Raw genomic sequence first — 26,244 nt, 5'->3', positions numbered from 1 at the left:
TGTGGAAATGCAGCATTTTTTGATGTAGGTGGGTGCTCAGATTGGCACAGTTCACCAAACAGCTTATTTGCCTACGGAGTGAACGTTGTTTCTCACCTCAAGAATGAAGTTCGACATTAAAGAAGGAAGTCCACTATGCCACAAACAACCCCTACAGCAGTGCATAAGTGGTTTAGACGTGATTCTGGAACACTCCATTGCAGTATTAGTTTTATTTCCATTATGCATGCATCTAACCGTATGTTTCCAGATAACCCCAGAGACTCCAGAGTGGAATACTGATTTGTGGTTGGCAAACCCCCAAATCTTAGGTTCATCCAAACCTGGATTGTCATGAGCTGGATTGCTCATCCTTACTCAATAGGAGAAGGCAGAGAAGCATGAAAGTGAAGCCAAACAGATAAATCTGGAACAGTGGAATAGTGGAAATACGTCACACCATAGGAAGATAGGTGAGCACAGATCTTGATTCTGCGTTATGTTTTATAATGAAGGTCTAGTGTATATATAAATAACTTACCGTATACATGTTTTAGGCATTCTTCTATTAATAGGAATATCCCTTTAACTAATGCATCATATCAACCAAAGTCTGCAATTCACACCTCCCTCCAACACAAAATGAAGAGTTAGCAGTATCCCTTTATGTTAAAAGGTGCTTAACTTGTCAGACACATGAGAGAGGTAAAGTACACTAAATTTATAATAGTAAAATATTTTATTATGGGATTTAGTTTGGAATCTGAACACATCATAGAGTGCGATGTCTGCTTTTTAAAAAAGTTTTGCAGCTTTGTTTTTGTGTGTATTTCATGATCATGTGCTGACTTTCCTAGGCTAGAAGAGATCAGCTGTCAGTCAGAGATATATTAGGCTTGGGGAGAAATAAACTCAAGGCAGGCAGTGATTACACCAAACACACATCAAATAATGGCTAAGGGGACAATTTTATTTTAAAAAGTAAACAAGGATTTATATGAACCTTCTCTGGAAGTTCAATGAAAGGTCAAGAAACTTTACTTTTTGTGCATTCTCCATGTTGGAGGTGCCCCGCATATAACACATACCAATGGCTATCACATGCCGACATTTAAGTGATGTTGTGATTGTGTTGGTAATGACGACTAATACAGTCCTATGAAAAAGTTTGGGCACCCCTATTAATCTTAATCATTTTTTGTTCTAAATATTTTGGTGTTTGCAACAGCCATTTCAGTTTGATATATCTAATAACTGATGGACACAGTAATATTTCAGGATTGAAATGAGGTTTATTGTACTAACAGAAAATGTGCAATATGCATTAAACCAAAATTTGACCGGTGCAAAAGTATGGGCACCCTTATCATTTTATTGATTTGAATTCCCCTAACTACTATTTTCTGACTTACTGAAGCACAAAATTGGTTTTGTAACCTCAGTGAGCTTTGAACTTCATAGCCAGGTGTATCCAATCATAAGAAAAGGTATTTAAGGTGACCAATTGCAAGTTGATCTCCTATTTGAATCTCCTCTGAAGAGTGGCATCATGGGCTACTCAAAACAACTCTCAAATGATCTGAAAACAAAGATTGTTCAACATAGTTGTTCAGGGGAAGGATACAAAAAGTTGTCTCAGAGATTTAACCTGTCAGTTTCCACTGTGAGGAACATAGTAAGGAAATGGAAGACCACAGGGACAGTTCTTGTTAAGCCCAGAAGTGGCAGGCCAAGAAAAATATCAGAAAGGCAGAGAAGAAGAATGGTGAGAACAGTCAAGGACAATCCACAGACCACCTCCAAAGAGCTGCAGCATCATCTTGCTGCAGATGGTGTCACTGTGCATTGGTCAACTATACAGCGCACTTTGCACAAATAGAAGCTGTATGGGAGAGTGATGAGAAAGAAGCCGTTTCTGCACGTACGCCACAAATAGAGTTGCCTGAGGTATGAAAAAGCACATTTGGACAAGGCAGCTTCATTTTGGAAACAAAAATTGAGTTGTTTGGTTATAAATAAAAGGCGTTATGCATGGCGTCCAAAAAGAAACAGCATTCCAAGAAAAACACATTATACCCCCTGTAAAATTTGGTGGAGGTTCCATCATGCTTTGGGGCTGTGTGGCCAATGCCGGCATCGGGAATCTTGTTAAAGTTGAGAGTCGCATGGATTCCACTCAGTATCAGCAGATTCTTGAGAATAATGTTCAAGAATCAGTGACGAAGTTGAAGTTACGCCGGGGATGGATATTTCAGCAAGACAATGATCCAAAACACCGCTCCAAATCCTCAGGCATTCATGCAGAGGAACAATTACAATGTTCTGGAATGGCCATCCCAGTCCCCAGACCTGAATATCATTGAACATCTGTGGGATGATTTGAAGCAGGCTGTCCATGCTCGGCGACCATCTAACTTAACTGAACTTGAATTGTTTGTCCAAAATACCTTTATCCAGGATCCAGGAACTGATTAAAAGCTACAGGAAGCGACTAGAGGCTGTTATCTTTGCAAAAGGAGGATCTACTAAATATTAATGTCACTTTTCTGTTGAGGTGCCCATACTTTTGCACCGGTCAAATTTTGGTTTAATGCATATTGTGCATTTTCTGTTAGTACAATAAACCTCATTTCAATCCTGAAATATTTCCATCAGTTATTAGATATATCAAACTGAAATGGCTGTTATAAACACCAAAATATTTAGAACTAAAAATGATTAAGATTAATAGGGGTGCCCAAACTTTTTCATAGGACTGTATCTAATGCTAATAATAATTCTATTCGGGGCCACACGGTGGTTCAGTGGTTAGCACTGCAGCCTTGCAGCGCTGGAGTCCTGGTGTTCAAATCCCACCAAGGGCAACAAACCATCTGCAAGGAGTTTGTATGTTCTCCCTGTGTTTGCATGGATTTCCATCCCATATTCCAAAGACATACTGATAGGAAAAAATGTACATTGTGATCTCTATGTGGGGCTCACAATCTACATAAAAAATAATAATAATTCTATTCAAGGTTTTATTATAAAGCTTGACTATCTGAAATTTTTAAATTCTCAGAATTAAAAATTTTGTTGAAAACTCATTAGGATGGGGATGTATGGCAACCTTTGGTGGCCTATGAGTGGTAGTAAAGTCACAGTATTGCTTAGACTTACGTGTGACCTCATTGTTTCTTATAAAGTAGAGAAAAAAAGAAAATAGTAGGAAAAAAATGTCAATAGTGGGATGAATTTCGGCTATGCCAGGCATTTTCCTTAGGAGTCACTTCATCTAGTCAGTTATAATGCAATGAGCTTCTGTACGGCCCAAATGCTATAGTCATGAACTAACATAATGCTATCGGTTCATAACTGTAGCAATTAGGCTCATTGCATCATAACTGACTATGATGCAGTGACTCCTATGCGCATAGCCATAGGAGTCTATGCCTGGATGTACTTACCTGCTGCCGTTGTTATTTCTGTTCTGGTTGATCAGTAGTTTTCTTTTCTTTTTAGTAATTTTCTTTTCAGTGAATATACAGGTCACGTGACTGGGACCTAAAACTTGCGCATGAGCATGAGCCATAATTCAGCCATCTTTAGTGAGGGCAAAAGTCCTCCTGAACTCAGGCTTCTAGATTGCCATTTTTCCAGTTCAACAGATGGTTTTTGTTTCAGTTACCTTCTCTCCACACAATATTTACAACTACGTGCAAGCAATGAACCTCAATTTAGCCATCTTTAGTAAGGTTAAACATCCCCTTGGATCCAGGTACAATATTGTCAGTCACTAATCTAAATAAGCCAGGAATCTCATGAATAATAATTTTTGTGTATAACAATGTATTATTAGGTTGCAATTTGTGTTACTGTTTTAGATTTGTGTTTTTAATTGGTGTGATGAAAGTTTATTTTCAAATTTATATGTGCTTTTTGTGGGTCTTTGTACGTCATATTGTCAGTCTTTGTATTGTCGGTGTTTTGCAGCTGCTCAATCAGGAATTCCTACTATATAAATGAGCACTTGCATTACTTTCGTCAGGCTATGAGTAAGGAGCCCCTATAGAGCTCCGAAACGCGTCAGCCAGACGTCGTCTTTTTTCCTCTTGCCATCATGGACGTTTTTTGAACTTTGATATTGACGCATATTTTATTCTGGATTTATGAAATAAATGCTACGTTTTATTTAAGTTTGCTTTGCTGGATTCTTCGTGTGGCTATTCAACTTTACCTCGAGCTGGGAGGCTTTTTTCCGTGCATGCATACTTAGTCTGGAGGACTACAACACGGGACAAACAGAGTGTTTTCTACAATCAATCTTCGATTGAAGACACGTAAGTGAGCTGACACGTCTTTTTGTTTTTGCTATGCGCATAGCCAAGTCCAATCCTGGAAGTACAGCCCACATATATACCGCTGTCCACGGATGGGACTCTATTGTATGAGAGGATCTTTAGTGGCATGTGGCATGTTAATAATAATAATTGTTTTCAACGGTATTTGTTGTGGGTTATCTTGCTGGAGTTCATTATTCTATTGCAGTTAAAAAGGGCGACATCTGTACATGTTTGAGAAAAGAAGAAGAAATGTCATACCTTAAAAGGAAGACTCTTTTCAGCAATAGGGCTAATTGGAAGCGATGCTGTACTGCTGGCTGGACTCATCTCAGAGCTCTGTTCGGAAAAAAAAAGACATATAGGTATGAGTAAAATAATAGAAATCAAATAAAAAAAACACATAAAAAGTAATAGCCATTTGCACTTCTACTAAATAAAATCTCTTTGTATTAGTATTTCTGCTTTGTAGATTTGTTGGTTTACAAGCTGCAGTACTATAAAGTCAAACAAATGCTAAGGTCCTTTGACAGGTTGTCTACTTGTTCCTCGGTGAATTGTGATAACAGCAAAGCAACAGATAAAGTTGTCTATGGCGCTCAAATGTGTTAATGTGACAGCAAAGGGACATGGATAATGTGAAGAAAGAAAGGTACTGCTTGCTGCAGAATCCAATAACAACAGCTTCTTGTCACATCCAGCTGTAGGTTTTAAGTATGGTAAAATATTACAGAATAAGATATGACAATGACTCTTGCACATGACAACAAGGCTAAATTTACGTATTTTATATTACACATCAAAAGCGTATTAGTAAAGAGAACATCATGCATACCATACAACACCTTTTATAAATTGACAGTCAGCAGTAATATATTTTTAACCCTTTCCCACCGGTGTCATTTTTTTTATTTTCATTTTTGACTTCCCGACTTCTAAACCCCATAATTTTTTTCTTTTTTATATTTAGAGAGCCATATGAAGGCTTAATGTTTGCGGGACAAATTGTTCTACATAATGGCACCATTTATTATTCTGTACAATGTACTGGGAAGCTGGAAAAAAAAGTCATAATGGGGTGGAACTGTAGAAAAAGTGCATTTGCGTGGGCTTCTTTTTACAGTGTTCACTGAGAAGCCAAAATTACACGTCACCTATATTCAATGATTTGGTATAATTTCAGGGATTTATATAGTATATATAGAGATGAGCACGGAGTGTTCGATCGAGTAGGTGTTCGATCAAATACTACGGTATTCAAAATACTCGTACTCGATCGAACACTACTAGCTGTTCGAAGTTTAAGGTTCGATGCAGAACCAGCGTTGGTTCTTCTCTTACCTTTAGAAGTCTTCTCCGTGCAGCGTCCCCGCGGCGTCTTCCGGCTGCAATTCACTCTGCCTAGGCATCCGGCCTAGGCAGAGCTGACTGCACATGCGCGGGCATGCCCTCGCATGCGTAGTCGGCTCTGCATAGGCAGAGTGAATTCTAGCCGGAAGAAGACGCGGGGACGCTGCGCCGGGAGAAGACTTCAAGGAGAATCCAGCCCGACCATCACTCGTGGACTTGGTAAGTATAATTTTATTGAATTTTGTGTACCCCTGAAACGAGCATTTCCCCCATAGACTATAATGGGGTTCGAAATCCGTTCGATCAGTTGCACAGTGTGCAGCTGTTCGAATCGGATTTCGAACCTCGGACATTTTAGTGTTCGCTCATCTCTAAGTATATATAATTTTGACACCCATAACCAGGTAACGCATAGGTTATCTTTTTTGCAGGGCTACTTTGATCAGTTTTTATTAATTTTTTTAGCACATCAGTTTGGCACTTTAGATTTTTTTTCCCTGCTTTGGTGTTCACTGTATGGGAAAAATATTTTTACATGTTTGTAGATCAGGCATTTTTGGACACAGGAATAAAGCAGCCTGTCATACAAATGCATGCCAGACAAGCCTGGGGGCCTTAAATAGCACTATATGGCACTAAGACTGATTTAATAACATTTATTGGCGCTGACAGACTCCATTTAAGGCTAAGGCCCCACAGCACTTTATACAGAAAGTTTGAAGAGTTTTCCTCTGCAGACTTTCTGTTTCAATTATACCTATGGGGAAACCGCCGGCATTTCCGTAGGTATAACTGACATGCTGCAATTTCCAGTTTTAGAAATCGCGGCGTGTTCATACTACAGTTTTTACTGCAAAATACCATTTTTACTGACACTGCGCTTTTTCCCACACCGTTTCTTCTGCAGGTAAATCGCTGCATTTAAGTCCTGTGGGGCCCCGACCTAAACGAGTTTGTCCAGGCCCAAAATACTGATGATGATGAGCTCTCCTTTGGAAAGCTGCTACTTAGAACAGCTGATCTGTAGGCTACTGGTTGTCGGACCTCACACATCTGATTATGATGACATTCTTCTAAGCACTTCATACATACATTTTTTAGTCATAGTAGTCCTTCCCAATAATTTAGAGCACCGCAAATTTTCACCTCATCAGTTTGAAGTGCTGAATTTTGTCCACAAGATTACAAAAGGTTGTTAACCTCTTCTTTTTGGGAGTGTCCAGATGTTGGAAGCCAGAATGACTATGTGTTGACATACTACTGTAAAAGTACTAGTAGACCATTTTGAGATTTGTGAACAAAAGGAGAGAGAGGAAAGAGAGAGTGAGAGAGAAAGACATAGCAACAGAGAAAGAGCTTGAGAAAAAGAGAGAGAAATGAAAGACACTGCATTACAAAAAGCTAATGTATATCTCAGATATACAATTTCCATGTGATTGCTCCTCTCAAGCATGCAGATTTTGTAACACTGTCAATTGCTTTAACAAAAATCACCTAAGTATGTTTGACAAACGACTGTTGACAGCTGTCAGCAATTTGATCCATTTCCCTGTAAATTTGCAAGTTAGTTACAGCTGAGCATTTCCCTGGATGACAGATACACATCAGGTTCAAGAAATAATTTACTCTCAAGCCTTTCACACAAAGGCTGCATATTGACGTTGGAGATTCTGGGGTGAAAAAAAGACACTGGACTCAAAGACATTATTATGACAAGCCGGCACATGCAGCTTTATTAATATGTCTCCCCTTTTTAAATATGCAAAACAGTTTATCTAAATAGCATCCTTAATGATAGAGTGCTGTGCGGCTGGCCAGACTACCTATTGTATCTCATTTAGGAACTTGTGCTAGTTTAATGAGCATCAGTAAAAATCATTTCAGCTCATGCTGTGCTTGCTGTATACTGTGTTATCTCTTGTCCAATACAGACTCTGTTTGCCTCGGATTTCTATGAGGAATTGGCCTGGCGGCTGCCAGGGTCTTACACTGCAGTTAAAAGGAATCCTTCATTTACCCTTAGCTTAGGGCAAAAATATTTTAAGTTCTTAAAAATATAATACATCCTGAACCTCAGAGCAATACAGAGGGCTTAACTTCATATCACACATTGAGTTGGGTGTATTTATAAGCAGGGATTTTTCTAGTGTAGTTCAAATGATGTTGTAATTGAACCCGGAGTGAAACTAGCCTTTCAGCAGCCTGAGACCAACTATAGAAAGTGTCCCCTGCCTATAAAAAGGATACCCACCTGCCTATCTTTGTTTGATACTGCCTACTGGCAGATGAAAAATTCCCTTATTTGGCCCCCACATAGTATAACACCCACTTTTTTGGCTGACAACACAATATATGAACCCCTTTATCTGTCCCTTCACATGGTATATGACCCCCTTTTTCTTGCTCACCACACCATCTATGACTCCCTTTTTCTGTCCCAACACACTATACATGACCCCTTTTTCTCCCCCCCCCCCCATAGTATAAAACCTCTTTCTTTGACTCCCACACAATATACAACCCCTTTTTTTGGCCCATCACGCAAAACATGATCCCATTTTTTCCCTACAACATGATATATGACCCACTTTTTCTGGTTCCACCCACACAGTATATAACCCCTTTTTCTAGCTCACCACAAGATACATGATCTCCATTTTCTGACTGTTAGGTTCAGGATGTACTATATTTTTAAGTTGACTTAAAATATAGTTGCCCTAAGCTATGGGTAAATGAAGGATTCCTTTTTTTAACTGTAGAGCAAGAACCCGACAGCCGTCATGCCATATGCTTCTAAGAGTGACAATGTTCTCACAGTAAACTCAATGTTATCTTTGTGTTTACAAGGATATATATATATATATATATATATATATATATATATATATATATATATATATCTTACAGTGTCTGAGCCTTTATAAGCAAACTGTAATTAGCTGAACTGATTGTCCTGACCACAACCACAGATGTTATTATTTGGTTGATGCTACACCTAACCCCATCAATGTCCTCCAGTTATTACTGCTTACAATTAATCCACTTTGCATTACATCCAAACAACTGCAGCTACTGCAATCCAAGTAAACTATAAAAGTGACATCACTGGGTGTGGTCTCCAATACATCACCAAGCAAAGAAAGTTAGTTTTTTATTATCAAATGTACAGATTCCAGAAATTTTAGTATACAAACTGACTGACTTTGGAGATTTTGAAATCCACATCATTTAAATCTTTCTCTGAATTTCATTCTTTTGACTGTAATGAGTCAAATCTAAGGGTTCATTCACACGGAGTAACGTGCCGTGTGATGTGGCACGTATACGGCGTGTGAGACTTTGCGCGCTGTAAAAGCTCCCATTGATTTCAATGGGAGCCTGGATCGTATACGCCACGTTATTTTGCGGCCGTGATTTTGCAAAATAACGTGGCGTATACGGTCCAGGCTCCCATTGAAATCAATGGGAGCTTTTGCAGCGCGCAAAGCCTCACACGCCGTATACGTGCCACATCACGCGGCACGTTACTCCGTGTGAATGCACCCTAAGGCAAATTCATGAGAGAACCCATGACAAAATCAGTATGTAACATATACAGATGGAATCACAGCAAAATCTGCATGTATGTCCACATTCTATGTAGCTTTAGAATGCTATTACTTTTGCATTTTTATTCGCTCGCATTTTTGGAAATCACAACATGTCAATTATACCTGCGGAATCGCTGACATTTACTCTATAGGTATAATAAGGGAAGAAAATAAGCAGTGAAAAACTCAGAAAAAAAGTGATGCATTACCGCTGGGTTTTTTTTTCCACAGCGTTATTTTGTCACGTTTCACTACCTGGGAACTTAGCTTGAATTGGTTTTTCAGTAACTATACTACATACAGCCATGAATGACAGCTAGCTGGGGCAGCTCATAACAGTTCTCATATTTTTTTGCATAAATAAATCCTTTGTTTTAGATGCCTAAAATTTAGCTAAGCTATGTATTTGTTTGAACGAGTTGCAAACTATCAGAAGACCTTCAGGAAAACGCATCATTCTGTGGGTTGCAGAGCAGCTGACATGAAGCTAAAATTAATACAGAGAAGCTGACAAGTTTCTTAGGGCAAGTGAAAGCAACACAGAAAAATATGGCAATTATCATCTAATCTCTACAAAAAGCACGTATTTGTAAATGAGGCTACTATGTGGTCAGAGTTATTGTTATCTGTCAATTGCTTTACTTTTTATTTCCTGCAGGAAAAGCAGAATAGCCATAACGACAAGACTCAAAGAGCTTAAGGGTGAATTCACACTGAGTAAACGCTAGCTTATTCTGAACGTAAAACACGTTCAGAATAAGCGGCGTCTAAAGCAGCTCCATTCATTTCTATGGGAGCGGGGATACGAGCGCTCCCCATAGAAATGAATGGGCTGCTTCTTTCACTCCGTGCAGTCCCATTGAAGTGAATGGGGAGTGCCGGCGTATACGGTAAGCTCTGCTCATGCCGGAGCGTACACGCCGGCACTCCCCGTTCACTTCAATGGGACTGCACGGAGTGAAAGAAGCAGCCCATTCATTTCTATGGGGAGCGCTCGTATCCCCGCTCCCATAGAAATGAATGGAGCTGCTTTAGACGCCGCTTATTCTGAACGTGTTTTACGTTCAGAATAAGCTAGCGTTTACTCAGTGTGAATTCACCCTTATACTCAATAATCCATTATCAGGAAGACGCAAAGGAGAGAGGCAGTAAAGAAGGGAGAGACTGGTAAACTTAAATTAGGGCATATGTCAATTATAATAGAATACTATTCACAATACTATTTTCTGCTTGTCTCTGGTAAAAGACAAGTGTGCAGACATACATGAACGCTAAGCAGAGGTCATTGTATACAGCATAAAATTTTAGTAATCGTAACTTACTAATAAGAGATAAGCATTTAATTATACCATGACATTTAAAGGGGGTTGTCATATGAAATGCAGATTTCAGGGTCTTTCTCCCCTTCCACATTCAACCTGAATGAAGCCAGGATGTACGTGGGCAGGACTGTTGGTGGTGGCAATGCGGCTGGAGATAGCCAAAGTACAGAAACCGACTGACCACCCAAATTTAGCCTGACTAGGCTCATGTTGAATGTGGAATTAAATAAAGGTCTTTCAGTCTTCACTTTGTGGAACAACCACTTTAAGTAATTTTGATGGCATTTACGGTATGCTTTAGAGATTAGCAGGCCAGTGGGGATCAAACCAGATGTGACTCAAATTTTTTAAACTTTTCAGCTAGACTTAAACCCAAAATGTTTAAGGTTCATCATAAATCATTAGTCTGGTAGGGGCCACACGGTGGCTCAGTGGTTAGCCCTGCATCCTTGCAGCACTGGAATCCTGGTGTTCAAATCCCGCCAAGGGGAAAAAATGTACATTGTGAGCTCTATGTAGGGCTCACAATCTACACAAAAACAAACCAACTCATTATTCTGGTATCTCTTAAAACCCAAAAGTATTATAATATGTGGAGTTCCAAGTGTGGTATGACAACATAATAAACATCTATACTCAACTTTCTTGGGCTCTCTTATGATGTTCTGTCTTCACTTGGCATCCTGTTCTGGCCCCTTCTGCCCTCCTGGCTGGTGTCACATGTTTCTTGGGGTCAAAGAGGCCAAATTGCATGCCTCGGGGTTGGGATGCCAGCACACCCCACATGACTACTGAAGCCCAATCACAAACACAGAGTATATTTCTACCACCTTTGTGGTTTGTGCTGAACAAGTTAGGCTCAAATTGAAAAGATAGGCAAAGACAGGCCCATAAATATTTGTCAACATGAATGTCGAGAATTTTGCCAATCTTATGTTATGACAATTGTAAACCCAAATATTAGACTAATCAAATCTGCAGCATAAGGCACCCTTCACACACACTTATTTTAGTGTTTCACCATATAAAATAAGTGTTTTTCATTATGTTTTTACAGTGTTTTTGGTTCTTTTTTTTAACTTCTAATTTTATAGAAAAGTTAATGTCATAAATGTGAGGAAAAATGCCATAGCTAGAACATGATGCATGCCACAGTTCCCCATCCCCAAACTAACACATAATGGCACCAAATCCGCACAAAAGCATAATGTGCGGTGCATTTTATATTTTTCAATAAAATTTACTATAACATCTAATGGCAGCAAGAAAAATGTTGAGAGGGTATTCCCATCTCAAAGACTCTATTTACACTGTTATTTTATGTAAATTCAACAGGTTTCCTACATTGCGTTAGAAATGCTGTTTCATTTGCCTTCTATGTGAAACAATCTATCCTTTATCTCACCTTCTCTAGCATTATAGGATGGATGAGGTGACTCACTGCTCTCTGGAGGGGAGGGGGGCTGAGTACACTGGATTACTCTTGCTTTCTCTCCTTCTCTTCAGTCAAGGCAATCAGGTCAACTAATTGAAGTATGTGGATAAAAGTTCTGACAGTTATTTCTCTATGTAAATGCAAAGATAACATTGAGTTTACTGAAAATCTGTTGTCAGTCCTGGTATCAAGTATAACTTTTTTCTCCACATCTGTGTATTGTATTATACATTTACTGTGAATATTATTTGATCTGTATTATTATAGATTTCTATCAAACCAAACTGATTTTCTATCCATCAAACTGTCAAAGCCCTTATAGAGGTATAGTGTGACTATAAATAAGTATATGCAAACAAATCAGTATGCTTAACATCTGAAATCAGTGTAAGGGAACAAAGTTGGTTTATACAACTTGTGGGGAAGGTAGGTTGGTAGAAGCAGTGGTGCAGACCCAACCAGACAGAGACAGGGCAGCAAATCTTGAAGCAAAAACCAGTTTATTTAAAAACCAGCAAAATAAATAAACCTTTACGTCAGGCACAGGATAAGAAAAATAAAATACAGCCTTAACTTCAGGCAAAGAAGCAAAAACAAAGCCTGCTCACCTGAGCGCTAACTAAACAGAAGATACTAACTGTACGTGTGGCTTACTACTAGCCACATGAATCAACCAAAACAACACTGTACCATAACACAAAGCTCACATTGTTAGCGCAGACCCGATCACTTCCTCTCCTCCCAGGATATTCCCTGAAGTGCAGGCTCTGCAGCCTTTTATTGCCCAGTAACTAGCCTATGACCCACACCTGGGCTGCAGCTGATTCAAGATCTGCCCTGGACCACACATAAGTCAGGAATCTGGGGGAGATATACCATGACTCCAGCACTCAGCCTGTCACCTTCTCACAAATTGTACAAACAGTGTTGCGATACATGATTTCTATTATTTTGGCAATATTTATTTAAAAAGTCTACAATCCTCTATGCAGTATGTATGATTTCTTTTAGAGACACAACAAAAATAAAGTAGATGACTATAAATGCTATAAAGCCATAAAACAACTGATAGATTCTTTTCTCAGTGGAACGTCAAGGGCAAGGAATTTACCTAACCAGTCATCTTTATAAAGAGTATGACTGCAAGCATAATTACTTGCCTTACATGCTATTATGATCACTTTCAGGACTGAGCCGTAAGCAAGGTATATGCAGAATACCAATGAACAATGTAGAGGCAGAATTATCCCATAAAACTGCAGTTTAAAATTGTATAACCTTGTTTCGGAGCAACAAATAAACAGAAAATCTGCCAACAAAAAAAAAAAAAAATACTTTTCTTTAGAAAAATGACCTTTAAGTCAGTCTCTACTGGATTATCTTTTTACATTTCTTATCTGTAATCTGTCATTCAGCTGTCTTGCTTTTTCACAAAAGCATGAAATAATAAAGTCTGTCAATTTGCCACCCATGGACAGCCAAAAGCAAGAACTGTTTGTCCTTCAGTAAGAAGATCATAAATCTTCAGTTTCTAGTCCCCACTTTGTTTTTAAAGATCCCTCAAGGCAACTATTGTTATAAGTGCTAAAATAGTTTGAACTCCTACAACCTCATACTGCTTCAAATGACCTAAATGACCAATGTGTGCCACACAACAGTATCACTTACAAAGGAAAAAATGTACTTTCTTACATATGGGAAAAGTAATAATGTCACCAGTACTTGTCAATTTAAAGTGACAAATATATAGAACATCACAGGAAATATATAGGAAAGATAGAGGGAGCCGAATCAGTGTAGTGAATTTATTAGATTAATATATGGCTCCACATGGGATGACCATCTTTTACATTACATTATCAAAGCACTATTCTGTTAGATGTAATAGATCTCAGAAATCATTATCTGAATGAGCTTTGTAGGTCAGGGTTCAATTTTCATTACAGGACATTTTTCTCCATTGGCAACTCTACCACAGAAATGGCTGAAAATCAGCAGAGAGAAAAGTCCTGTAGGACTTCCTTTCCAGGGTTTTTATACTGAAAATTAAATTGAAAATTATAGTCTACAGGGTCTACGGGTAACTGCTGTTTTAGAGGTATGGATCTCCATTGTCCTTGGTGAATCTGAATGATAGCATCAAAATAGCATCAATTCTTCTAAGTACACATGCAGAGTGTTTGAAGAAATTCATCAGAGAGGTTGTTCTAAACGTCTTGGACAATCACAGATCTTCTGGGCTCTGTGGTTGCCATATCATCACTTCCAGGACTTCTTCACCAAAGGGCAGTCATATCAAATAGTGATTTGATTTAGACTTCTCTTAATAATTATGGTAATAATTTGGAGTAGTCCCATAATCCAGAAATTAATAGCAGCCAGGGCGTAAATCTAACAAGCTACATCATCGAGCTCTGGCCATTTTTGATCCCTGCCCCACTCTACCCATGGAGAACAAAAAGTCGTACATTATTTCACCAAATTCTCAGTTGCCATTTCTCCTTAAAATATAGTAAAAATTAACATCAACATGTTTCTAGACACTCTGATACGGTTGTTTTTGAATACATATTGTATATGGAAAGACTATATTGGTAAAATGAATGGTAACACCTAATTGTCAAATTATTGAGCGATATCTAGTAAAAATAAAATAGAAATGACTAAATTCAGAGTTTTAAGAATGAAGGTTTCAACTTATTTTTTGCAAAAGCTAAAATATTTTCCTAAATACAAATGTCTGAGAGGTGACAGCAGGTACTCTTGTAAAGAATGGGCTCTCACCACATCTATGTTGTAGTAGATAAGATGTTAAATCCGAAGTCTCAGAGATGCATTCATTCAGACACATAGTTCTTTTTCTTTTTTTCAAATTGCACAATATATGATGTAAAAATAGACTTCAATTCAGTAATAAAGAATCTTTTTAAAGAATATGCAGTGTCTTCCAGCCAGTTCTGTTAAATACTAATCTGCTTTATTTTGGCGAGACAAGATGTTTTGGCACTCAAGGCAGTTACGTTGAAATGTACCCACTCATCTCTGAATAATTACTAGTCACAGGAGAAAACTCCAATGTATACATCACTTCCAATAGCTTTACATTCATCAAGACAAGTCATTTTTACAAGCCATAAAAAGTTGTGAATTTCCCATGATGATGCTCAGATGCCAAATTGTATAATTAGTTTGTACATCTCCTCCTGATAGTCCTGAAAGTCAGTCTGGGTTCAATGTCTTGCACCTGAAGAGTCCGAAGATGGCTATCGAAATACATGTACATTAACTGACTTGGGGAGATTCAATATCCACAGTAAAGATGATATCTTTTTGATTGCTGAGAGTCATAAGTACAGGGGTTCCATATGCCCCAATTGGACTGTCAATTGCACATACACACTGCCACTCTATTGGAAACACATGATGAATCTGGCCATGTACTGAGCTCAGCGACCTCAGTCCCTGAGGCTCCTGGGATCTTCATCCCCTCAAGTTACTCCCCTATCTCAATGGTGAGACCTCCATGAACACAAACTGTGATTTTTCGTGAGAGAACCTCTTTAACCATATTTATTGCCATCTGCACTTTTAGTTTTTTATTATATTGATATTGTTGGACTGTCCTGTACAATCTTAAAGGGGTTGTCCAGGATAAACTAAAAATTAACCCCTAAATGAAAAAATCATTTATTTATAATAACCCATATCCCTGGAGTGATCATGTGACCACCCCAGGGACACTTTTCACCGCTTTCGAAATGGAACATCAAATTACTCCCTCCCCATCCCATCAATACTTACTAGACTTCCTTTGTCCAGGAACAGTTCCTCTCCTCTTCCTCTCTGCTAGTAGAGGGCGGAATAGCTTAGCTAGTGGGATAGAGGAAGAGCTAATAGTGGGCAGGATAGCTTAGCTAGGCATATTGGGAGAGGGGGAGAGGCTAATCATGTTCAGGATAGCTTAGCTAGGGAGACTGGGAGGGGGGTAGAATGGAGTGTGAGAAGTGGGGGGCTGAGTGAAAAGCAACTAGTGTAGAAGGTACATAGGAAGCTGCACATCTGGAAGTTACACCATGTAAGCAAATGCAGAGGATGTGGCATGTTTTATCCATGTCACTACTACTTTCAAATTTGAAGACAAAAAGCAGATTTTGGGTGTTTGTGATTTTTGCAGTTTTGAGAACATAAATAGTGTCCAGATGTATACACATGTGGTATGTATAAACTCCTCACACCCTCGCCTTTTATTTTTAGAAAGTATTAGATGAATATAGTTCAAACTGTCTCAAAGATTTAGTCCCAAAGCTGAACTTTTGTGTAATTTTTGCAAAAAATCAATGTTTGATAAAAAGTTGCGTGAAGGTGGCTGTGAGTATAATAAACTAGATGGTATTTTTTATAATCATTTAGAGAAAAAATAGAAAAAAGCATTTGCATTTTTGGCTTGAAAAAGCGTCAGATTAGACGCGAAACGGCTGTTGCCATTTTTTGTGCTTATAATGCTTTTTCTCCCTCCCTGTATAATTATTTTTATTCACACTTAATAAAGGACTTTGTTTTTACATACGAGAAGTGTCAAGTATCATCTGCCAACTATCGAATGGTGAGTGCCCACCCCAGCTTTTTTCTATTTTTTCTCTAAATAACTATGTGCTGTGCATCAGGGGTTGTAGAGCGCCACCTTTAGCGGTGTGCAACTGGAATGTTTTGCCAGAAAGAGGGCCTAATAGAGGAAAGGAAAACGACCCAAGTTATAATGTCTTCATATAGCTGTGCCGTCCAGTTTTTCTCTTTATAATAAGGATTTTTTATAATCGTCAGGGTGTCTGCTGTTTGGAAATATACAGTCCTATGAAAAAGTTTGGGCACCCCTATTAATCTTAATCATTTTTAGTTCTAAATATTTTGGTGTTTGCAACAGCCATTTCAGTTTGATATATCTAATAACTGATGGACACAGTAATATTTCAGGATTGAAATGAGGTTTATTGTACTAACAGAAAATGCGCAATATGCATTAAACCAAAATTTGACCGGTGCAAAAATATGGGCACCTCAACAGAAAAGTGACATTAATATTTAGTACATCCTCCTTTTGCAAAGATAACAGCCTCTAGTTGCTTCCTGTAGCTTTTAATCAGTTCCTGGATCCTGGATGAAGGTATTTTGGACCATTTCTTTCTACAAAACAATTCAAGTTCAGTTAAGTTAGATGGTCGCCGAACATGGACAGCCCGCTCTCAAATGATCTGAAAACAAAGATTGTTCAACATAGTTTTTCAGGGGAAGGATACAAAACGTTGTCTCAGAGATTTAACCTGTCAGTTTCCACTGTGAGGAACATAGTAAGGAAATGGAAGACCACAGGGACAGTTCTTGTTAAGCCCAGAAGTGGCAAGCCAAGAAAAATATCAGAAAGGCAGAGAAGAAGAATGGTGAGAACAGTCAAGGACAATCCACAGACCACCTCCAAAGAGCTGCAGCATCATCTTGCTGCAGATGGTGTCACTGTGCATCAGTCAACTATACAGCGCACTTTGCACAAATAGAAGCTGTATGGGAGAGTGATGAGAAAGAAGCCGTTTCTGCACGTACGCCACAAATAGAGTTGCCTGAGGTATGCAAAAGCACATTTGGAGAAGCCAACTTCATTTTGGAAACAAAGATTGAGTTGTTTGGTTATAAAAAAAAGGCGTTATGCATGGCGTCCAAAAAGAAACAGCATTCCAAGAAAAACACTTGCTACCCACTGTAAAATTTGGTAGAGGTTCCATCATGCTTTGGGGCTGTGTGGCCAATGCCGGCACCGGGAATCTTGTTAAAGTTGAGGGTCGCATGGATTCCACTCAGTATCAGCAGATTCTTGAGAATAATGTTCAAGAATCAGTGACGAAGTTGAAGTTACGCCGGGGATGGATATTTCAGCAAGACAATGATCCAAAACACTGCTCCAAATCAACTCAGGCATTCATGCAGAGGAACAATTACAATGTTCTGGAATGGCCATCCCAGTCCCCAGACCTGAATATCATTGAACATCTGTGGGATGATTTGAAGCGGGCTGTCCATGCTCGGCGACCATCTAACTTAACTGAACTTGAATTGTTTGTCCAAAATACCTTTATCCAGGATCCAGGAACTGATTAAAAGCTACAGGAAGCGACTAGAGGCTGTTATCTTTGCAAAAGGAGGATCTACTAAATATTAATGTCACTTTTCTGTTGAGGTGCCCATACTTTTGCACCGGTCAAATTTTGGTTTAATGCATATTGCACATTTTCTGTTAGTACAATAAACCTCATTTCAATCCTGAAATATTACTGTGTCCATCAGTTATTAGTAGAGATGAGCGAACAGTGTTCTATCGAACTCATGTTCGATCGGATATTAGGCTGTTCGGCATGTTCGAATCGAATCGAACACCGCGTGGTAAAGTGCGCCATTACTCGATTCCCCTCCCACCTTCCCTGGCGCCTTTTTTGCTCCAATAACAGCGCAGGGTAGGTGGGACAGGAACTACGACACCGGTGACGTTGAAAAAAGTAGGCAAAACCCATTGGCTGCCGAAAACATGTGACCTCTAATTTAAAAGAACAGCGACGCCCAGCTTCGCGTCATTCTGAGCTTGCAATTCACCGAGGACGGAGGTTTCCGTCCAGCTAGCTAGGGGTTAGATTCTGGGTAGGCAGGGACAGGCTAGGATAGGAAGGAGAAGACAACCAACAGCTCTTGTAAGAGCTAAATTCCAGGGAGAAGCTTGTCAGTGTAACGTGGCACTGACGGGCTCAATCGCCGCAACCCAGCTTTCCCAGGATCCTGAATGGAATACACTGTCAGTGTATTCCCGTATACCCGATATATACCCCGATACCCGTTCCAACGGTGTGCCCCCCCACCTTCACCCCAGAAATACCCTGCAAGTCCCCTAGCAATAGAATTGGGGCTATATACACCCACAATTTTTACTACTGGTATACAGTGCCATTGTCTGACTGGGAATTCAAAGAATATATTGGGAATACAAATACCCTCATTTCTTGCTACTGCCATATAGTGCCAGTTTCTGACTGGTAATTCAAAGAATATATTGGGGTTACGTGCACCCACAATTTTTACTACTGGTATACAGTGCCATTGTCTGACTGGGAATTCAAAGAGTATATTGGGAATACAAATACCCTCATTTCTTGCTACTGCCATATAGTGCCAGTTTCTGACTGGTAATTCAAAGAATATATTGGGGTTACGTGCACCCACAATTTTTACTACTGGTATACAGTGCCATTGTCTGACTGGGAATTCAAAGAGTATATTGGGAATACAAATACCCTCATTTCTTGCTACTGCCATATAGTGCCAGTTTCTGACTGGTAATTCAAAGAATATATTGGGGTTACGTGCACCCACAATTTTTACTACTGGTATACAGTGCCATTGTCTGACTGGGAATTCAAAGAATATATTGGGAATACAAATACCCTCATTTCTTGCTACTGCCATATAGTGCCAGTGTCTGACTGGGAATTCAAAGAATATATTGGGGTTACGTGCACCCACAATTTTTACTACTGGTATACAGTGCCATTGTCTGACTGGGAATTCAAAGAATATATTGGGAATACAAATACCCTCATTTCTTGCTACTGCCATATAGTGCCAGTGTCTGACTGGGAATTCAAAGAATATATTGGGGTTACGTGCACCCACAATTTTTACTACTGGTATACAGTGCCATTGTCTGACTGGGAATTCAAAGAATATATTGGGAATACAAATACCCTCATTTCTTGCTACTGCCATATAGTGCCAGTGTCTGACTGGGAATTCAAAGAATATATTGGGGTTACGTGCACCCACAATTTTTACTACTGGTATACAGTGCCATTGTCTGACTGGGAATTCAAAGAATATATTGGGGTTATAAATACCCTCATTTCTTGCTACTGCCATATAGTGCCAGTTTCTGACTGGTAATTCAAAGAATATATTGGGGTTACGTGCACCCACAATTTTTACTACTGGTATACAGTGCCATTGTCTGACTGGGAATTCAAAGAGTATATTGGGAATACAAATACCCTCATTTCTTGCTACTGCCATATAGTGCCAGTTTCTGACTGGTAATTCAAAGAATATATTGGGGTTACGTGCACCCACAATTTTTACTACTGGTATACAGTGCCATTGTCTGACTGGGAATTCAAAGAATATATTGGGAATACAAATACCCTCATTTCTTGCTACTGCCATATAGTGCCAGTGTCTGACTGGGAATTCAAAGAATATATTGGGGTTACGTGCACCCACAATTTTTACTACTGGTATACAGTGCCATTGTCTGACTGGGAATTCAAAGAATATATTGGGGTTATAAATACCCTCATTTCTTGCTACTGCCATATAGTGCCAGTTTCTGACTGGTAATTCAAAGAATATATTGGGGTTACGTGCACCCACAATTTTTACTACTGGTATACAGTGCCATTGTCTGACTGGGAATTCAAAGAGTATATTGGGAATACAAATACCCTCATTTCTTGCTACTGCCATATAGTGCCAGTTTCTGACTGGTAATTCAAAGAATATATTGGGGTTACGTGCACCCACAATTTTTACTACTGGTATACAGTGCCATTGTCTGACTGGGAATTCAAAGAGTATATTGGGAATACAAATACCCTCATTTCTTGCTACTGCCATATAGTGCCAGTGTCTGACTGGGAATTCAAAGAATATATTGGGGTTACGTGCACCCACAATTTTTACTACTGGTATACAGTGCCATTGTCTGACTGGGAATTCAAAGAATATATTGGGAATACAAATACCCTCATTTCTTGCTACTGCCATATAGTGCCAGTGTCTGACTGGGAATTCAAAGAATATATTGGGGTTACGTGCACCCACAATTTTTACTACTGGTATACAGTGCCATTGTCTGACTGGGAATTCAAAGAATATATTGGGAATACAAATACCCTCATTTCTTGCTACTGCCATATAGTGCCAGTGTCTGACTGGGAATTCAAAGAATATATTGGGGTTACGTGCACCCACAATTTTTACTACTGGTATACAGTGCCATTGTCTGACTGGGAATTCAAAGAATATATTGGGAATACAAATACCCTCATTTCTTGCTACTGCCATATAGTGCCAGTGTCTGACTGGGAATTCAAAGAATATATTGGGGTTACGTGCACCCACAATTTTTACTACTGGTATACAGTGCCATTGTCTGACTGGGAATTCAAAGAATATATTGGGGTTATAAATACCCTCATTTCTTGCTACTGCCATATAGTGCCAGTTTCTGACTGGTAATTCAAAGAATATATTGGGGTTACGTGCACCCACAATTTTTACTACTGGTATACAGTGCCATTGTCTGACTGGGAATTCAAAGAATATATTGGGAATACAAATACCCTCATTTCTTGCTACTGCCATATAGTGCCAGTGTCTGACTGGGAATTCAAAGAATATATTGGGGTTACGTGCACCCACAATTTTTACTACTGGTATACAGTGCCAATTTCTAACTAGGAATTCAAAATGCGCAAGGCTCCCGGAAAGGGACGTGGACGAGGCCGTGGGCGAGGTCGGGGGAATGGTTCTGGGGAGCAAGGTAGCAGTGAAGCCACAGGGCGTCCCGTGCCTACTCCTGTGGGGCAGCAAGCATTGCGCCACTCCACAGTGCCAGGGTTGCTTGCCACATTAACTAAACTGCAGGGTACAAACCTTAGTAGGCCCGAGAACCAGGAACAGGTCTTGCAATGGCTGTCAGAGAACGCTTACAGCACATTGTCCAGCAGCCAGTCAGACTCTGCCTCCTCTCCTCCTATTACCCAACAGTCTTGTCTTCCTTCCTCCCAAAATTCCGAAGCTTTACAGAACAATAACCCAAACTGTCCCTGCTCCCCAGAGCTGTTCTCCGCTCCTTTCATTGTCCCTCAACCTGCCTCTCCACGTCACGATTCCACGAACCTAACAGAGGAGCATCTGTGTCCAGATGCTCAAACACTAGAGTCTCCTCCATCTCCGTTCGATTTGGTGGTGGATGACCAGCAACCCACCCTCATCGACGATGATGTGACGCAGTTGCCGTCAGGGCATCCAGTTGACTGGCGCATTGTGCGGGAGGAGGAGATGAGACAGGAGTTGGAAGAGGAAGTGGTGGATGATGAGGACACTGACCCGACCTGGACAGGGGGGATGTCAAGCGGGGAAAGTAGTGTGGATGTTGAGGCAGGTGCAGCACCAAAAAGGGTAGCTAGAGGCAGAGGCAGAGGTCAGCAGCTTAGGCGAAGCCAGGCCACACCCGGAATCTCCCAAGATGTTCCAGTTCGTACCCAGCCCCGAAAAACTCCCACCTCGAGGGCACGTTTCTCGAAGGTGTGGAGTTTTTTCAAGGAATGCGCCGAGGACAGATATAGTGTTGTCTGCACAATTTGCCTCTCGAAATTGATTAGGGGCTCTGAGAAGAGCAACCTGTCCACCACTTCAATGCGCCGTCATTTGGAATCCAAGCACTGGAATCAGTGGCAGGCAGCAACGGCAGGACAAAGGCCGCCTGCCGTTCACGCCACTGCCACTGCCTCTGCCTCTGCCTCTGCCACTGCCACTGCTGACTGTGCTGGCGATGCACTCCAGAGGACGAGCCAGGACACCACTTCATCTGCCTCCGCCACTTTGTTGACTTCTACCTCATCCTCCCCTGGTCCTGTCTTATCTCCTTCTCCTGCACCATCAAAGGCACCATCAGGCGTTTCTTTACAACAACCCACCATCTCTCAGACATTGGAGCGGCGGCAGAAATACACTGCTAACCACCCACACGCGCAAGCCTTGAACGCCAACATCGCTAAACTGCTGGCCCAGGAGATGTTGGCGTTCCGGCTTGTTGAAACTCCCGCCTTCCTGGACCTGATGGCAACTGCGGCACCTCGCTATGCCGTCCCTAGCCGTCACTACTTCTCCCGGTGTGCCGTCCCCGCCTTGCACCAGCACGTGTCACTCAACATCAGGCGGGCCCTTAGTTCCGCGCTTTGCACAAAGGTCCACTTGACCACCGACGCGTGGACAAGTGCATGCGGACAGGGACGCTACATTTCACTGACGGCACACTGGGTGAATGTAGTTGAGGCTGGGACTGCTTCCCAAACTGGCCCGGTGTACCTCGTCTCCCCGCCTAACATTCCTGGCAGGGACACGAGAAGAACACCCCCCTCCTCCTCCTCCTCTACCGCCTCCTCCTCCGCCACCGCCTCCTCCTCCGCCACCGCCTCCTCCTCCGCTGTTAGATTGACCCCAGCTACGAGTTGGAAACGTTGCAGCACTGGCGTTGGTAGACGTCAGCAGGCTGTGCTGAAGCTGATCAGCTTGGGGGACAGACAGCACACTGCCTCCGAGGTGAGGGATGCCCTCCTCGATGAGACGGCAATATGGTTTGAGCCGCTGCACCTGGGCCCAGGCATGGTCGTTTGTGATAACGGCCGGAACCTGGTAGCAGCTCTGGAGCTTGCCGGACTCCAACATGTTCCATGCCTGGCCCACGTCTTCAACCTAGTGGTGCAACGTTTCCTAAAGAGCTACCCCAATGTTCCAGAGCTACTGGTGAAAGTGCGGCGCATGTGCGCCCACTTTCGCAAGTCGACAGTAGCCGCTGCTAGCTTAAAATCTCTCCAGCAACGCCTGCATGTGCCACAACACCGGCTTTTGTGCGACGTCCCCACACGCTGGAACTCAACGTTTCAGATGTTGAATAGAGTGGTTGAGCAGCAGAGACCTTTGATGGAATACCAGCTACAAAACCCTAGGGTGCCACAAAGTCAGCTGCCTCAGTTTCACATCCATGAGTGGCCATGGATGAGAGACCTTTGTGACATCCTACGGGTCTTTGAGGAGTCCACAAGGAGGGTGAGCTCTGAGGATGCGATGGTGAGCCTTACAATCCCGCTCTTGTGTGTTCTGAGAGAATCCCTGATTGACATCAGGGATAACTCAGATCACACAGAGGAGTTAGGGATAGCATCCGATCCGTCACAGCTGGAGAGTAGGTCCACACATCTGTCCGCTTCACTGCGTTTAATGGAGGAGGAGGAGGAGGAGGAGGAAGAAGAGTTGTCCGATGATGTGATGGTGATACAGGAGGCTTCCGGGCAACTTCGAATCGTCCCATTGTTGCAGCGCGGATGGGTAGACATGGAGGATGAGGAGGAAATGGAGATTGAACTTTCCGGTGGGGCCAGAGGAGTCATGCCAACTAACACTGTGGCAGACATGGCTGAGTTCATGTTGGGGTGCTTTACAACCGACAAGCGTATTGTCAAAATCATGGAGGACAACCAGTACTGGATCTTTGCTATCCTTGACCCCCGGTATAAAAACAACATCTCGTCTTTTATTCCGGTAGAGGGGAGGGCCAATCGCATCAATGCTTGCCACAGGCAATTGGTGCAGAATATGATGGAGATGTTTCCAGCATGTGACAGTGGCGGCAGGGAGGGCAGTTCCTCCAGTAGGCAACCAAGTTCTCACCGGTCCACACAAACGAGGGGCACACTGTCTAAGGTCTGGGACACCTTGATGGCACCCCCTCGCCAAAGTGCCGCCACGGAGGGTCCTAGTGTCACCAGGCGTGAGAAGTATAGGCGCATGTTGCGGGAATACCTTTCCGACCACAGCCCTGTCCTCTCCGACCCCTCTGCGCCCTACACGTATTGGGTGTCGAAGTTGGACCTGTGGCTTGAACTTGCCCTATATGCCTTGGAGGTGCTGTCCTGTCCTGCCGCCAGCGTCCTATCTGAGAGGGTGTTCAGTGCAGCCGGTGGCATCATCACTGACAAGCGCACCCGTCTGTCAGCTGAGAGTGCCGACCGGCTCACTTTGATAAAAATGAACCACCACTGGGTAGAGCCGTCATTTTTGTGCCCACCTGTGTAAAGCACCCCAACATGAAACTCCATGTCTGTACTCAACCTCTCCAATTCCTCCGCATCCTCATACTCATCCACCATAAGCGTTGCACAATTCTGCTAATACTAGGCTCCCTCCAACATGATTTCCCCCAACTCTGCTGGTTAGAGGCTCCCTCCACCCTGATTTCCACCAACTCTGCTGGTTAGAGGCTCCCTCCACCCTGCTTTCCCACAACTCTGCTGGTTAGAGGCTCCTTCCACCATGAATTTGCCCAAACTGGGCTGTTTAGAGGCTCCCTCCACCATGAATTGGTCCAAACTGGGCTGGTTAGAGGCTCCCTCCACCATTAATTGGTCCAAACTGGGCTGGTTAGAGGCTCCCTCCACAATTAATTGGTCCAAACTGGGCTAATTAGAGGCTCCCTCCACCATGAATTGGTCCAAACTGGGTTTTTTAGAGGCTCCCTCCACCATGAATTGGTCCAAACTGGGCTGGTTAGAGGCTCCCTCCACCATTAATTGGTCCAAACTGGGCTGGTTAGAGGCTCCCTCCACAATTAATTGGTCCAAACTGGGCTAATTAGAGGCTCCCTCCACCATGAATTGGTCCAAACTGGGTTTTTTAGAGGCTCCCTCCACCATGAATTTGCCCAAACTGGGCTGTTTAGAGGCTCCCTCCACCATGAATTGGTCCAAACTGGGCTGGTTAGAGGCTCCCTCCACCATGAATTTCCCAAAACTTGGCTGTTTAGAGGCTCCCTCCACCATTAATTGGTCCAAACTGGGCTGGTTAGAGGCTCCCTCCACCATGAATTGGTCCAAACTGGGCTGGTTAGAGGCTCCCTCCACCATTAATTGGTCCAAACTGGGCTGGTTAGAGGCTCCCTCCACCATGAATTTGCCCAAACTGGGCTGTTTAGAGGCTCCCTCCACCATGAATTGGTCCAAACTGGGCTGGTTAGAGGCTCCCTCCACCATGAATTTCCCAAAACTTGGCTGTTTAGAGGCTCCCTCCACCATTAATTGGTCCAAACTGGGCTGGTTAGAGGCTCCCTCCACCATGAATTGGTCCAAACTGGGCTGGTTAGAGGCTCCCTCCACCATTAATTGGTCCAAACTGGGCTGGTTAGAGGCTCCCTCCACCATGAATTTGCCCAAACTGGGCTGGTTAGAGGCTCCCTCCACCATGAATTGGTCCAAACTGGGCTGGTTAGAGGCTCCCTCCACCATGAATTTGCCCAAACTGGGCTGTTTAGAGGCTCCCTCCACCATTAATTGGTCCAAACTGGGCTGGTTAGAGGCTCCCTCCACCATGAATTTGCCCAAACT

The 26,244-nt window shown here is 41.9% G+C and overlaps 1 protein-coding gene across 2 annotated transcripts in view; it reads right to left on the bottom strand.

Moving 5' to 3' along the window:
- The window catches only part of CCSER1 (coiled-coil serine rich protein 1), a 646,501-nt gene that overhangs the window by 149,719 nt on the left and 470,538 nt on the right, over positions 1-26,244 (bottom strand). For both annotated transcript variants that reach the window (XM_075285086.1, XM_075285095.1), the window contains exon 7: positions 4,560-4,637. In XM_075285086.1, the coding sequence (XP_075141187.1) occupies positions 4,560-4,637 (78 nt within the window). The remainder of the gene's footprint in view (positions 1-4,559; positions 4,638-26,244) is intronic.

The sequence above is a fragment of the Leptodactylus fuscus genome, chromosome 1 (genome assembly GCF_031893055.1).
Source record: "Leptodactylus fuscus isolate aLepFus1 chromosome 1, aLepFus1.hap2, whole genome shotgun sequence".
Lineage (NCBI taxonomy): Eukaryota > Metazoa > Chordata > Amphibia > Anura > Leptodactylidae > Leptodactylus > Leptodactylus fuscus.
Note: the sequence above shows the minus strand (reverse complement) of the source record. Positions and strands in the feature narration are given on the sequence as shown.